At 39.5% G+C, this 16744-nt stretch overlaps 2 protein-coding genes and 1 pseudogene across 3 annotated transcripts in view; 1 reads left to right on the forward strand and 2 right to left on the reverse strand.

The window, feature by feature from the left end:
• Nucleotides 1-1335: 1335 nt before the first annotated feature.
• LOC308367786 (hatching enzyme 1.2-like) lies at nt 1336-2604 on the reverse strand (annotated as a pseudogene). The gene is made up of 6 exons: nt 2533-2604; nt 2355-2436; nt 2029-2247; nt 1809-1987; nt 1604-1685; nt 1336-1480 (listed from the first exon to the last, which is right to left on the reverse strand). The product of its transcript is annotated as a hatching enzyme 1.2-like (transcript).
• A 135-nt stretch (nt 2605-2739) lies between these two features.
• LOC308367787 (hatching enzyme 1.2-like) lies at nt 2740-7201 on the reverse strand (the record flags this gene model as incomplete). The annotated part of the gene is made up of 9 exons (XM_080841776.1): nt 2740-2792; nt 5263-5390; nt 5516-5597; nt 5725-5903; nt 6287-6404; nt 6503-6643; nt 6751-6832; nt 6929-7036; nt 7133-7201. 9 exons carry the CDS (start codon nt 7199-7201, stop codon nt 2740-2742), a joined length of 960 nt encoding a protein of 319 aa, XP_080697902.1.
• A 7110-nt stretch (nt 7202-14311) lies between these two features.
• Nucleotides 14312-16744, forward strand: part of lmo2 (LIM domain only 2 (rhombotin-like 1)) — a 2458-nt gene continuing 25 nt past the window's right edge. The window contains exons 1-3 of the mRNA XM_080842077.1: nt 14312-14383; nt 15153-15368; nt 16233-16744. The exon at nt 16233-16744 is cut by the window's right edge and continues 25 nt beyond it. Coding sequence (XP_080698203.1) covers nt 14319-14383; nt 15153-15368; nt 16233-16452 — 501 coding nt within the window. The 5' untranslated portion in view covers nt 14312-14318 and the 3' untranslated portion in view covers nt 16453-16744. The remainder of the gene's footprint in view (nt 14384-15152; nt 15369-16232) is intronic.

The following is a 16744-nucleotide window of genomic DNA, read 5'->3' on the forward strand; positions in this document are numbered from 1 at the left end:
ACAGGCCCAGGCCACCTATAGTTATGCCCCTGACTGCAAGTACAAGAGAGTGTTGTGTCTTTGAGAGGCAAATCTTCACTCCACTGTTCATTGAGACAGACACTGACATCAATCAAGACACAAGCTTAGCAGGACTTGATATGGAATGGTTTTCTGCAGTTATTTGCCCAGTAGAGAGTCCTCCCATGGACATGAACCAGGAGGGTGACCAGGACTTCAACCTCGACCAAGCAAAAAGTGCACCACTGAGAAAGCACAGTCAGTGCCCTGCACATACAATTTACAGAGCACAAGCAAGTCTGGGACCCTGAAAAGGTCTAGGACCCAGGAGGATCGAAAGCACACAAAGGGCTAAACACGCACATGGTGCGAGAAGCATAAAAAACGAAATCTTAGGAAGAGAGGCAAATACAGTGGGATAGAGTTGGCTGAAAGACTGATGAACGTGTACGAAAGAAAACCAAATATCTCGACCATGCCATCCTTGCAAAATTTGGAGATGTTGAAAGCCAAATTGTTTTGTAATGTTTTTTTTAATTAAGTAACTGCCTAATTGCAGAATTAAAAAGTTTAAGTGATTATATTATTATTGTATTGCTCATTCATTTGTAGGTTTAGTATTAAACTGTAAGTATTAAAGTCATATACACTCAAATGTGTTTTTTGAGCTGTAAGTAAAACAATTTGACTACTGTGATGAAACATCAATGCTCGGGTTAATGTTGAAAAGGGCTCAACACATCTATACTGTTTAAAATCATCCAAGGCCAATGCTGATGTGGATTTGACTGATCTATAACCATAAACATACATTTGAATGGAGTAAACATCAGCCCCTTGCCCACCTTTAAGCCTTTTACAAAATGATGCTGTGGGTGAGTTTGGGTCAACATACACATGGCATATTTACATTGGTCTACTTTATAATCATTTGACCTTGAAATGGTTGGATACACTGAATTGCATTGTTTTAGCCAAAGGTTTGATGTATTTGAATAGATGCTCTATGGGGAACCCAGACTCTTATTTTGTAGAAATAAACAGCAGCAAAGATGGGTATTGAGTTCATCTCAGTCATTTATTTTCCAGTATTGTGAATATTTTAGACACAATGCTCACAAGACAAATAAATATATAAATCACCATTTAGCAACTTGTCAAGTGGTGGTACCATACAAGGACAGCATCAGTTTGGGGTTCTTCTAGTCAGAGTCGATCGGTCCTATGAGAAAAAAACAAATCAGCGTATCAGATGGCATTCTTCAATCGTGATTCCTGTAATTTCACTATCCCTAAAGACAAAATAATGCGCTCTCTCCATGTATCTGATGGAATTTAAACACCATACTCACAGCATCCATAGAGTTTGTTGATCCTCAGGATGTCAGTGGTAGACATTCCCTTTCTCTGTCCAATTTGCACATTTGGGTTTGGAATTGGAGTGATTGTCTCCTTTCCTCTCTGGGTTATGAAAGCAGTTCTACAAAAGGAAATGTGGCCAGTGATTTGTAAAAGTTTTATAAAACATACTTTTATTTAGTAATGTGAACAGGTAAAACAGCTCTTGATGAATACGTTTTATTCAGTGTGTCCCATTTCTTACCTCCCATAATGCATCACAGAAGTGTAGTCATATGGAGTTTTCTGGTTGTTGGTGCGTTTTTTCTGGAAGTTGGAAGTAGTTTCTGCCAAAAGACAGACAAACAAGAGCTTTAAAAACATGACTCTGAATAAGAATTATTTAAAATATAGTCGGTGTTCATTCATATTATTCTGAGAGAGAATTAAGGATAAGTAATATGGCTTACTTGGGTTGATATAATCCCAGTTGATTTTCACATACTGGTCTCTGTCACTCCTGGTTTGTTCATGGTAGAAGCCCAGCGCATGGAGGAGTTCATGCTGGATGATGCCGTGGTAAACGCAACCATTCTTTTGGAGGGAGAGCACGTGTTTCCCTCCTGTCCTCCCAAGGTATGAGAAACACCTGACAAAGATGGGAGAAACAAAGACTACAATAGTTACAACAGGGTTGCATTACAAATGCTCAATGGGGATGCTTTAAAATATATATATTGCATAATAAAAAATGAAAAAAATACTTACAAAACTGAGAGTTGACTTTGTAAGGGACCTGAACTTTCCCATTAGAAGACTTTTTCCATAAGCATTGGTTGTTCCAGCAAGCCAGAGCATTCCTGGTTCTTGGCACAACAATATCTCCTTCCATTAGAAACTCACTGGAAGCTGAAAGATGAAATGTCATTTTTTAAGTTATTCTAGTGACACTGTAAGTTTATGCCAACGATCATTTAAATGAAGCAGTTAAATAGTTTAAATAATAAGAAACATACCATTATTGGTTGCCAGAATCTGTGTAGTTATGTCCACACTGTCAGACTCCTCTATGAGAATCTCATCTTCATCACTGTCCACCTACAGACAAATACAATCCAAAAGGTGAGGATGAAACGGTAAAAACAAACAATTGGTATTTAAAGATAGAGTTCTGAATATCTCAGGCAGTCTTACCATGACAGGCAGAGCCTTGGACAGGCCAAGCAGCAGCAGCACAAGAAGGGAAATGGAGGCTCTGAGGTCCATGTTGCTTTAGTGTGTGGAGATGCTGTGGACGGCTCCTTCACATGGGTGATTGAGACCCATCTCACCTGAGCTTTTATACAGCCCTCCGCAGGTGTGTCTGCAGGGGGATTTAGGCCGGCTGTCAGGGTCAGGTGTCTAATGGAAGCTCTTATGGGAGGACACCACCACCTCTCCCAGAAATTCAACAACTGAACAAAGACATGATGGTGAGTTTATTTGTTTAGATCATTTTCTAAGACGGCGTTAGTCTCTGATAGTAGTGACATCTTGAATTATGGCCTTAACTGAGAGGTGTTGTTTGAAGACCTGCAAGAGCAGCTTATAAAGAATAATTAGATATTATTACCAGAACATATCAGCAGAACATTTCTGACATCTTGTACTCGCTTCGGCAGTACATATACTAAAATTGGATACGGAGAAAATTTCGGACATCTTGTCAAATTTGAAATACTCACAAAGACGTCCTCAGAAATCCAACCATGGCACTAAGGCATAATATTCTGTTAATTTGTCTTCATCAACTCTTAAAATCTTTACATTTTGAGAGTAGTGTCAAAGTTGGATGTGCCTTGGTAGTTAAAGACACACAAAGCCATGCTGCATTAGTTTAAGAGATTATTACTGCAGACTAACTGTACTCAGGAAATGGAGCCGTACCATCAACAAGATTAGACTTAACCATCTCTTCTGATGAATTTATTTCAGAACCTTAAATGAGTGCAATGTCTTATATCAATAAGATGTAGTATGCAGACTAAGATAAGCACACATGGCATGAGACAGAATTAAATGATTCTCCCACTAAGGCTCTTTTCAAATGATGTGAATTGTTGAACTTTTTCCAAGGTTCTGAAAAAGTGGGAAATCAAATCTTCAATGTAACTTTCTTTCAACTATCAGTCATGCCCTGGCATTTGGAATAAACTTGTAAATGTAAGATTGCTTACAGTTAGAGAGCAGTATCTGTAGGTCTTCTTACCTATTCAGTGGCATTGTTGACTACATGTATATCACACAAATGTGTTACAGTATGTGAAAAAGTATTTAAACATTATTTGATTTTATATATTATTTTCATATTCGTATATCATCTTTTATGTTTTATTACATCGTGAATCTGAATGAATGTTGGAATGAATGTTTGTGGTGGTCGGAGGGGCCGTAGGCGCTGATTGGCTGCCACGCTTCCGTCAGTCTGCCCCAGGGCAGCTGTGGCTACTCTCGTAGCTTACCACCACTGGTATGACTGTGCGACTTTGGGTTATTGAAAAGCGTGTTACAAATATAAGTAATAATAATAATAATAATAATAATAATAATGTGTAATTAATTTTAAGTACCAATGAGTAAAGGTCAATGATACATATTATTTTTGTAGAAGTGGAATACATGATAAATTCATTGTCATTGTGAGCTAGACAGTGATTTTTGTTTACTTTGATTTCTGTAATTCTGATAAAATCCTGTCTTTTGTGGAGCACTACTCTGTTTAAGCCCACTGCACCACAATGGAACGATATTTACTCTCCATATAGACCACATGAAGGCAGAGTTTTCTATTAGTTTTATTATTCATAGTAGAAAAATAAACACTATCATAATGATGACTTCAGACAAACATTTGCACGGTATTTCATGTGGTCAGTTTAATGCCAATTTATAGTGATAGTGTAGGGTTTTTGCAGCTTTTTTTTACAGAAGTATAAGTATATTGCCAAATGCATCAGTTCAAGAAGTTAGATAACTTTGATCAGTTTCAGCACTCCTGATGGTGTTTGCAAGGCAAGTCTGTTGGCTGTTACCCAGTTAGCATGCTAGTTTTAGAAAAAAACTGCCCTGTCTCGTAAGGGCATAGTCTACTGGACGCTTCCCATATTGTGCCCACACTCTGCACCAATTCCTGTTCCCATGTTAAAGATGCTACGGAGAGCCCATCATGGGCAAAACCCCGCTGAACCCATATGGAAGCTCCGTAAGTTAGCTCTCATGAGGGTCCCATGTCCTGTAGTCGACCCACAGAAGCGAACATGGGCAAACCCACAGCACAGACATGCTCATTGTCTACCTATACTGGGCCACATTGACTAATGATCCTGAGGGCCCATCATGGCCCATCCCACAATAGACCTGTGTGGGATTTCCATGGATCAGCCCTTGTGGACGATTCCACAGAGACCCCACTGGGGCTCTGTTTAGAATTAGTTTGACTCTGCCCACAGAAAATCTGAACTGGCCCCACATATACACTCTTGCTCTCTTAGTTCTATAACTTGTTGTAAACTGTTGTGCGGCTGTTCTTTTACAGATGGAAACTGAGAGGATATGTTTCTGATTCTGGAAATATATTATTTTGCTATATTGCATGAAAATAGTAGAGCAACAACAAGACAATGTGTTATTTTCAGTAATTTTATTTTCCAGTAATATCAAAATGACAGTCGTGATGCTCACAAGATATCTACATATTCATCTGTCACATTGTGTTCTGTGATCAAGACGTCATGTGGTGGTTCCAGACTGGGACAGCATCAGTTTGGGTTTGGTTCTGTTTGGAAGAGGAAAGGATTGTCAGAATTGGATTGCAGTACTCATCATTTCAGCAATCTCAAAGAAATACACAATGTTTCACCATAGGATGCAGGAGGCCATACTCACAGCATCGGTAGAGTTTGTTGATCCTCAGGATGTCAGTGCGAGACATTCCCCGTCTCTGTCCAATTTGCACATTTCGGTTTGGAATTGGAGTGATTGTCTCCCTTCCATTCTGGACTGTGAAAGCAGTTCTACAGAAGGACATTTTAACAGTCATTTGTAAAAGTTTTATAAAAACATATTTTTAATTAGTAATATGAACAGGCAAAACTGCTCTTGATGATTAAGTTTTATTCAGTGGGTCTCATTTTTTTACCTCCCATAATGCATCACAGAAGTGTAGTCATATGGAGTGTTCTGGTTGTTTGTGCGTTGTTTCCGGAAGTTGGAAGCCATTCCTGCCAAAAGACAGACAGACAAGAGCTTTAAAAACATGACTATCTCTCATGAAGAATTATTTTAGATACAGTCGGTGTTCATTTGAATTATTCTGAGAGAGAATTAAGCATAAGTAATATGGCTTACGTGGGTTGATGAAATTCCAGTTGATTCTCACATACTGGTCTCTGTCACTCCTGGTTTGTTCATGGTAGAAGCCCAGAGCATGGAGGAGTTCATGCTGGATGATGCCGTGGTAAACACAACCACGCCTGTTCAGGGAGACCACCTGTCTGCCTCCTGTCCTCCCAAGGCTGGAAAAGCACCTGAGAAAGATGGGCGGAACAATGACAGCAACAGTTACAACAGGGTTTCATTAACTTATACTAATTACTGTAAGTTTGCTTTCATTTGTTCACAGAATTATACTTAACAACCAGATGTGTTTAATGACATTATGTTACTAATTACCAGTCAGTCACACACTAATCAGCATTAATGAATATTTAGTAGTAATTCTGCAGGTAATGCCAAACTGGCATTCATAAAGTAGTGGTCTTCACTGGTGTCATTACATTGGATCTTAACATAAAGTGTTATCAGCAGCATAATAGTGTGGGATTTACATTTCAGAGAGAAAAGCTATGGTCCAGGACGCAGGTGTATGTGGACGTAGACACTTTCAACACTTTACAGTCGACAAACTCACCCAGCTCTGTTCTCAATGCTGATGAAGTCCCTCTGATTTGAGCGAGCAACAAACTGAACACAGGTTCTTCTGTTGAAGGTTGCCATGGCATTTTGAATTTTCCTCCTATCATTGGATGCTGAAAAGCACAGCAAACATTAAGCACCAATGCTCTATGGGGCAGCTTTAAAATATGTATATTGCAATGCATATTTAAAAAAAACATCAAATACTTACAAAACTGAGAGTTGACTGTGTAGGGGACCTGAACTTTCCCATTAGAAGACTTCCTCCATAAGCATTGGTTGTTCCAGCAAGCCAGAGCATTCCTGGTTCTTGGCACAACAATATCTCCTTCCATTAGGAACTCACTGGAAGCTGAAAGATGAAATGTCATTTTTTAAGTTATTCTAGTGACACTGTAAGTTTATGCCAACGATCATTTAAATGAAGCGGTTAAATAGTTCAAATAATCAGAAACAGACCATTATTGGTTTCCAGAATCTGTGTAGTTATGTCCACACTGTCAGACTCCTCTATGAGAATCTCATCTTCATCGCCGTCCTCCTGAGAACAAATAAAAACCAAAATGTTCAAATAAAAGGGTCCAAACCCACTATCAGTAATTGAAGATAGCATTCTGAATGTAGCAGTTATTCTCACCATGACAGGCAGAGCCTTTGACAGGCCATTGTTGGTTGCCAGAATCTGTGTAGTTATGTCCACACTGTCAGGCTCCTCTATGATAATCACATTTTCATCACCGTCCTTCTAGAGACAGATGAAATCCAAAAGGTGAAGATGAAACGGTACAACCAAACATTTAGTATTTAAAGATAGAGTTCTGAATATCTCAGGCATTCTTACAATGTCAGGCAGGGCCATGGACAGGCCAAGCAGCAGCACAAGAAGGGAGATGGAGGCTCTGAGGTCCATGTTGCTTTAGTGTGTGGAGATGCTGTGGATGGCTCCTTCACTGGGGATGGGTGTTTGAGACCCATCTCACCTGAGCTTTTATACAGCCCTCCGCAGGTGTGTCTGCAGGGGGATTTAGGCCGGCTGTCAGGGTCAGGTGTCTAATGGAAGCTCTTATGGGAGGACACCACCACCTCTCCCAGAAATTCAACAACTGAACAAAGACATGATGGTGAGTTTATTTGTTTAGATCATTTTCTAAGATGGCGTAAGCTTCTGATAGTAGTGACATCTTGAATTATGGCCTTAACTGAGAGGTGTTGTTTGAAGACCTGCAAGAGCAGCTTATAAAGAATAATTAGATATTATTACCAGAACATATCAGCAAAAGAAATCTTACATCTTTTCTGTTTAAATTATTTCAGACCCTTAAATGAGTGCAATGTCTTATATAAATAAGATGTAGTATGCAGACTAAGATAAGCCCACATGTAATGAGATAGAATTAAATTAATCTCCCAATAAGGGTATTTTCAAATGATTTCTGAGAATTGTGGAATTTGTTCCAAGGTTCTGGAAAAGTGGGAAATCAGATCTTCAATGTAACTTTCTTTCAACTATCAGTCATGCCCTGGCATTTGTATTTGCATTTGTATATGCATTGTTATTACCAATGAGAATAGGTAATGATACATATTATTATTTTGAAAGTGGAAGACATGATGAATTCTTTGTCCTTTGTGAGCTAGACAGTGAATATTGTGTGTGAATACTCTGATTTCTGTAATTCTGATGAAAACCTGTGTTTTGTGGAGCACTATTGTGTTTCTAGTCAGATTATGAGTCTGATACTGCTCCATTTGGCTGTGATTATGGGGCGTGTTTCAACCGGCCAGGAAAAAAAATGCCTCTTCGCTCAATTGTATATACCTAGAACCAATCAGAGCAACGTAGTATGACCATTGGGGCCAGCTGATACATTAAACTTTTACCGGATCCCGTAGGAAAGACGGCAAAAACATCTTTTCGATCGCCAAATGCCTTGTTTGCATTTCTCTGTTCCTCTTACGAAATGAATGCGCTGTAAATGACCAAACCTCCAGGCCTCAAATATTGTGGGCGGTGCTAAATTCGGTCTGGTATCCAGGCTAGTGTTTTAGTCCACTGCACCACCATATATGGAGGCTAGATAGGCTAGAGGCTGTGGTTGTACTTTTATTATTTACTTACATTTATACAGTTTTGCTTAGATTTGTTTTTTTTAAAGTTCATATTCCATACATATATTTGACTAAATAGCAGAGTATGCTTATTTTGGAAGCATAAATCTACAGTCTTAAGGATATTTGTTGTCATTCATATCATACTTAAATTAAATACATTTGGTGTGGCTGTCACATTAAACACTTTGATTGAGAAAAATAACATATACATATTATATAAATGGTTTCTTATTAAAATAAAAAATACACCTTTTTCCTTTCATATAGAGGAGCCCTAATGAGACAAGATATTATCACACTTTTCAGTTGTTGAACGTTGATGTATTGGGTCCTGTGTATGATGACTACAGTATGGTATTTGCCAGCTTCACATTAGTCAGCAGGGGGTGGTAAAGATCTATCACAGCGGTGTATGGATACGGCGGCTGCTCAAGTTATTTTGAGGGCTTTTGGTGTGATTCTGTTTTAAGACATAATGTGTGCTGTACACCTGTCATTTTGAGATGGGTTGTTCAGCATAATATATACTTTTTTATTGATGTATTGAAGAATGCTGAGAGTTTAATTCCAATAACAACTACTATAACAACTACTATGCGTTGAAGTAAAAATATCCAAACCTCACCAAAACCATAGTCTAAAATCATTTCAATTGCATCATTCAAATAATTTCAACTACACTTTCCAATTCATCACGTTTTGGTCCTATGACTAGATACCTTCAATGTTTTCAAGGAACCTCTTTTTTTGTCGGTTGTGGGCAGCAGTTGTTACAGGCTTATGCTGAGGTTTTGAACAGAGGATTTGTGCTTCTGTCTGTGAAATTCTGTTGTACAAACAAAAGAGAGAGCCGAGGAATGTGGAATCTCCTTCCATATGATAGACTCTGGCAAATACAGGAAACAGTTAACATGGCTGCACTGCTCTTTGATTGCACTGTCCTATTGAAAGCATGTTTTCTTTTGGGGATAATGCCGATTAGTGTGAGAATCCCCTTGGGTAGAGAAGCTCCCTTTCAACGAGTGACTCATTTCCGCAGCCTGTTATGTTTCAGTCAGAGAGCAGGCCACTCCTTTGCACAGATACTACTGCTCCGGTGTTCTGCTCATAGCAAAGCAGAGAGAGTGGGGAACCTGCCAAGCAGAATTGATCAGTTTGGGGCGTTCCCTTTGTCCAAACTGCTGGGGCAGCTGGGACAGTGCCCCTCAGTAAGGAGCCAGTAATCCCCTTACTTCAGATTATGCAGGAAACAGTTGCCTCACTATTGCTGTGTTCCAGGGAATGTGCTATTGGAGAGTCAACAGTACAGCCTGGCCGGCTACTGACAGGAAATTAGTATGTTATGTTTATCAGCTAGTGATGGATTACCACATCTCCTGGAGGCCATACCATAGATTAATGTGCAATCAGCACTGATTACACCTTCAGAAACCAACTATTAGGGTTCTAAAGGTGTCACCATGCAACTGTTTTCATTTTTCCACAGGCGTATGGCCGGACATTCCATGCAGCGGCAAACAATGGGTCATCTAAAGTTCATGAACAATAAAGTGTGAAATGACCTCTCCCACTGGCCCAAAAAACAACGTGACCCATCTAGAGCTATTTACAGGATAATAGGCCCTAGAGAAAGTCTATGTTATTGTGGTTCTTGTGATACAGTGTGTGTAAGATGAAAATCTACTTAAACTGAGAGTTTATTTTATTGTCATTAATGTGTTTGTTGTTTTAATGTACATACCACCCCTCCCACAATTCTCTCAACAGTAACAGTGTAAGGCGCTTGATAAGGAATACTTTTGGCTGTGTGTTATACTTAACACAACAGGAATTTACCACTTTTTGAGGCGTGTTTCTAAAGGCAATCATTCTAGGTATCATCTTCAAATTAATTTTGATTGTTAATGTTAAAGACAGATAAAAGCACCTGTCATTCGGCACAAGCCCCCCACACTATGCAGTATGTTGTTCTGTGGTCCGGATCAGGGTTTTATTTTTATTTTTTTTCAACATTTTTGCAGTAAGGTCAGTCCCAGATCGCAGACAGTTTTAATGTAGTGGCTGGAAATAAGAAATTGTTTATAAGCTCTTTTTACAATAGCCACGTGCCTCTCTGCCTCTTTTAAGGTACAGTGTAAACTGCATATTTTCCTAGTCAGTCCCAGTCCACCATTGAGTGATGGTGTGTTGCCAGCTTGGCACAACCACCAAATCGTGGAAGATAAGAGGGAATTAGGGAGCATGATTTGAACTCCATGCCTTAACACTGTCTCTTCGTTCTTTATCTTCAAGGTGAAGTAAATCCTTCTTGTGGGATTTATTTTGGCTGAATGTGTTCTGGGATGTATTTTTTACCTTTTGGGTGTTACTGCTCTGTGTGGAGAGGGCTGCAGTGTGGTAAGTAGAGTTTGTTTAATTATACTCTAGTCAACTTTGTTTGGTCATGACCGTGTAGTGCAGCTAATGTGTAGCTTAGTTATGACCTGGTTATGTATTTAGTAACTTAAGCTGGGCAAAATAGGGAAATTAGTGATATATTTGTGCTAGCATTTCGTGTTTAGTGTGAAACTGAGTGGTGGCTGTGTGTTATACTTGTGTCTTAACATAATATACTTTTTGTAATGGGTGTAGAGACCTCGGTTTTTGCAAAGTTGTTTACATTTATGATCTGCCATTGTGTGTATTGGCTATGAGCTATTATTTTTGACCAACTGTAGTGGCTGTGATGTATATTTGCCCAGAACGATATATTTTTAATAATATCTCTTTTTAAATGTGTGGAAATCTTTAATAAAGAACTCCATCGTCACCATGTCATAAAGCAGCAAAAGCTCTTTTCCAAAACTAGTAAGCTAATTATCTAAAAGGCATACAGAAAGCTTGCAAACACCACCAACAGCCCAGCTGATACTGATAGAAGCTTGCCAACACACTAACTGGTGTCATTTGGCAATATAGCTGCCAATGTCATGCATATGAAAGCTTTTCTTCCATTTTTGCAGGGTGTTCCAGACGGCTACACAGAACTTCATAGGGCTGGATGGCTAGTTGGGAAGACACAGGTGTTTACCTGTCCTCCACATGACCATATGCTATCAAAAAGAATTTGAGAATGGAACCAAAACTAGTTGCCTATAAAACCATACCTCATAAAGTGTCAAATTGTTGCATAGTGTTAATTTAACACTGTCTCTCCAGTGTAAAGACATCTTCAAGTGTAAAGACTGTAGTTTGTGCCAACCCAAGTTCCCCTAGGCTTGAGACTGGTAACATATAGTCTGGGTGGCTAGTGGGAATGTGTGTTTACCTGTCCTTGTGTGTGTCTATCTAAAATTAACATTACAATATTCCATCAAAATTAATCTGAAGATGATACCAAAAGTAGGTGCCTATAAAAACATACCTGAAAGTAGCAACTGTTGCATACTGTACTTGTCAACAAAAAACATAGCCTCCAGTTTGAGGTATCCTTTGATCATTAATTAAAGAATTTTATTATAGATAAGTGTCCCTACTCTTGCCGCCTTCTTGGTCAAAACTGTCTGTTTCTGTTATACTGCGGTCAGCTTTGAAGTGTCTTTTTCATTATAGGAAGTCATGAGGGAAAGCAGCATAAGAAAATATCCATCATTTTTTTGACTCATCATCTCCTGTGAGGCATGGAGAGGAAACCTGAGGGCCAGAGAGGGGTTTTCCCGCCTCATAACCACGCAGCGAGACTGACAGACAGGGGTTTCTGTGGCACTCGCTGAAGCCAATTGCTCCTATCAGGTGAAGCCATCTGGGGTAAATCCAGCCTATCAGGATGAAGCAGGATAGTGGGGCCAGGACACCAGTCTCCGGCCACCCCCTGCCAAAACCCGTCTATTGTCGCATCCTGTACAGCTTTGAAGACTGTTCTTTCCAGCACAGGAAACAGCTTTAGTTTCTTCTTTCACTATCATGAGGCTCTATAGAGATAATTAACCTTGTGTCCAAATACAACTAAATGTATGGCATCAGTATTAGACCGTTGTGAATGCTTTCTTGTACTATCTGGCTTGCAGTCCATTCCTTGTACTCATGCGGATACATGTACCACCAAGATAAGGCATAGTATAAGGCAGGCACCCCTCTTAGGAACAAAAGAATAACTCTAAGGCCCATTTCATGACTTGATTTCATAAAATGTCAATGGGTTCTGTAGATTATGCACAAGGAATTTGAAGCGGAAAACTCCAGGATCTGTTTGGTCTTCATTGGACTCTGGCTGCACATCTCAGTTGGCCACTCATGTTGCTATAACTACCACAACCATCCCTCAAGCTGCATTTTGAAGCCTGGCTCTTTATCTGCAAGCCCAGTTCAACAGCAAGTTCAGCCCATCCCACCAACAGGCATCCCTGAAGGTCTGGCAGGAGATAAGAGGAGTTACCCCCCCAACAGCACTAACTGAAGATGAGTGTACAGAGATAGATTAGACTTGGGGGAAAAAAACTAACAGAAAAAACACTCTCACTCTTAGTGTCCCAAAGGGCAGAGTTTTTTATAAAAGTATTATGGTGATACAGCCAACCTAATCGACAGTATTAATATAAAGCACTAAGCAAATTTAAGTGATTGACAATTTGGTACTTCACAATTACTAAGCCACATAGATTGTGTACAGGATAAAAGCACAACATAGGTCTTAACCATCTGTCACTGTTTATTTAATTTAATTTAAAAACATTGAGTGGAAATAAGGTGCTGATGTAAATATATTGTTATTCATTTTGGGTTAATTGTTTTTTTGTGTTGCTGATGTGTGAGCAGGGGGCTGAGAAACAAAAATATTATCACGAAAATAAAAGTATAAACACAAGAACTCCAAAACAGGAAACACAGGAGGAAGCTACTGTTGCTGTATTGACATGACAAAAACACAGCCCACACCATATACTTTATGTGCAATGTGAAAAAAGGTGACTTCTCCTATTTTAATTAATAATCATAATGTAAAACAATGTTTTTCATGTTTTTGTCTTCACTAGCCTACTTTTAGCTGTAACAGTGAGAACGTCTTAACACTACATTTACCTGACATTTTGCTATAGCCAACATTTCCTTCCCTGTGCTTTTAGAGCTCAGACACTTTGACACTCAGACAGGCCTGAAAATGGATTATATTTTAAAAAAATAAAAAAATAGTATGGATAGATTTAAACAGATTTAGCCGTTTTTAAGTATGGGCCTTCTGACAGACACGCAAATTAGACTGATACAGTCAAAAGCGGAACATTATGAACTCGTGATCTGTTACCAGTCACGACTCCCTACTGATTTGCAGAGATCATTGCCAGTCTGTAGCTTGGCTATCTGCCTCTTTAAGAGCAATTTCCTCCCATTGTCAAATAGTCGTGAGCAGGAAGAGGGAAACGAAACCAGAAACCGAGGGGGCAGGGCCATTTAAAAATACCTGATGTAGAATAACGGGGACAGTCTCTCCTCCCTCAGAGGGACGCTACGCGAGGAATATCAAGGACGCAAAAACGCGCGGATCTATTTGTCTTCACTACCTTCGCAAGTGAACACGGACTCCTGGTCAAAACAAACAATTGACCTCTGAGGGATATTTGCAATGTGGTAGGCTATCAATTGTCACACGGAGCTAGACAGTCATTACGTTAACAGTGTTTACAACGGATTGCAAAGGGAAAATGTTATCTTCACTGAACACTATTGAATTGTGAGCATCTATGAACACAAGTCTTTAAAGACACCGCTGTCTGCTGAGTATAGCTGGACAGGTGCTTAATTCATCTATTTGCTTTCAAAACGCATCTTACACTGAAGGATGCGTTCTGCAATGCCGCAATTTTAAATAGTGAAATTAAAGGTAAGGGAGAGAGAGGGGGTGTTCTCTCAATGTGCAACAGAATTTAGAGAGCAGCTGGATGCTCTGGAGGAAACATTTTGGAATGTCATCTACAATTGAAAGGAAGACATTGGAGGCAAACGAGTGAGTACCAGAAACATTTAGTAACGCTAGTCTTATTTTTCTGATGGTTGTAAGGTTACAGTGTACGACAAAACTGCAGTTGACAAAGGCTATGGAGTTTTTATTTGCACTGTCTAGGAGATTGTCTCTCAACGAAGTCAGACAATTTGAAAATGTACAGCCACCATCAGCCTACAATGTTTCACATCTTATCTGTGAACCTCAGCTTCCAATTTTCCACAGCACATTCGGTGGCTGTTACTTCAGTACAGAATATTGGACCACCTGCTATAAAATAATAATAAATATGAAATAAACTTGGCTGAAATGACATGCGGCAACACAACTATACCAAGAAAAGGAAGAACCGCAACAAGAAGAAAAGCCTCTGACAAATGAATATGTTTAAAACATAGGAAGAGTAACAAGTCTTTCATGTATGTAGTTGTGTTGGTGCTTGATCAAACTGTTTAATCTATTTGTCATATCTCTTTGTCTATCTCAACAGTATTTTTTACTTTGACACTTAAAAAAAAATGTTCCACATCATATCCCACAGTAGCCTCAAATATTTAAATTAGTCTTGACGCAGCAACCAGACTGAACTTCCGTAAAGTGAAAATGTGCTCATGTTTCATGCAGTAAGAATCTTGAGAGAACTCTTGAGCACTTTGATGCAAATATAGGGGGGGAAAACATGATTAGCTTGAATTTAACACTCTGGCTCAGGTATAGCAGGGACGAATTCTGTTGTGGTTTGCTTGTTCACACTGTGGCTTCATTTTCTAAGGGAGCCCGTGGATGAGGTCCTCCAGATGCCACCATCACTGCTGAATTGCGGTGGCTGCCAGCAGAGCATTGGCGACCGTTTCTTCCTGAAGGCAATAGAACAGTACTGGCACGAGGACTGCCTGAGCTGTGACCTGTGTGGATGCCGCCTGGGCGAAGTTGGCCGGAGGCTTTACTACAAACTCGGACGCAAGCTGTGCCGTCGAGACTATCTGAGGTAGTAACATCTTATATCTCTTTCTTTGAAGTCTTCTTATGGCTGCATTCTTCTGAAATGCTTTGTCTTCTGTACACGTATCATATATTTCAAATGAAGAGAGAGCTTTTTGTTAACACTTGATTTGTATGGCCCACTAAATATAGTTGCAGTTCAGTATCAATACATTTTACAGATGCTTGCCAACTAAGCCTAAGCCTTAACTTCCTGTCAACAAATAGTTCACAAAAGTTGACCATAGCTTGACCCTACTCCTAATCCCAGTTGTAAGCATCTATGCATTTCCCCTTGTTCACAAATGGGTTGTTGATTGTTTAATAATAATGACAATGACCTGAACAAGTATACACTGTAAGTATGAAAGCTATCATGTTGTTCAAAACACAAGAACTAATTGTAAATTGGACAGTGCTTCATTTTGGGAAGGTGGCAACATTGGAAGATATGTTTGTTTATGATAACATAATATATTGAGTAAAAAAACATAGATCATCACATTGTGTTCACATAAAAAGGTAAGCATTAATGTTAGGGATAGGGTATTACATATGTGCTGTCACAGTCTTGTGATTAGCGTGTTTCACTGTACTTAGTTACGATGTAAGAAAGTCTATATGACATGAAGTGTTACTATATATTTTAAAATATTTCTAACATTATCACACTGGACACAGTACAGTACACTAAAGCCAGAGCAAGTTATGCTCTATCTTTCTCTTTTTACCCCTCTTGAATTAAGAAAGACTGAACTTAAATTTCAACAAACCATCTATAAAGTCGCTGTAGGCGGACTATCCAAATAAAGTGTTGCCCAATTTAGCTTGGATTGTTTATTCATGCCCCCACTCTATCCTATTGTTGCAGGCTCTTTGGTCAGGATGGGCTCTGTTCCTCGTGCGATAAGCGGATCCGCGCTTTCGAGATGACCATGCGAGTGCGGGACAAGGTCTACCACCTGGAGTGCTTCAAGTGTGCTGCCTGCCAGAAGCACTTCTGCGTCGGAGACCGTTACCTGCTCATCAACTCGGACATTGTTTGCGAGCAGGACATTTTTGAGTGGACAAAACTCAACAGCAACATGTAGGGAGTGTTTCTGGATCCGGTCACCTCTTCATGTAGTCCTATGCCACTTCAGATGAATAACTATGTGTCAGTATTGAAGTGGCGAGTGTGTGACACCAACATCAACAACATTGCAGCAGCAAGCTTGGGCAGCTTCAGATACGGACCGTCACCAGGTTGACGAGAATGTTTCACCAGCACTCAAACCACGATGAGCAAGACTCAAAGATTTCATGAATGTCTTGATGAATGCAAAAAGGACAATGCTTTGAAAATGCCAGTAAAAGCTGTAGTGCAAACTGTTTGTCGTTTGT

The sequence above is a fragment of the Sprattus sprattus genome, assembly GCF_963457725.1.
Source record: "Sprattus sprattus genome assembly, chromosome: 7".
NCBI classification, from domain to species: Eukaryota; Metazoa; Chordata; class Actinopteri; order Clupeiformes; family Clupeidae; genus Sprattus; species Sprattus sprattus.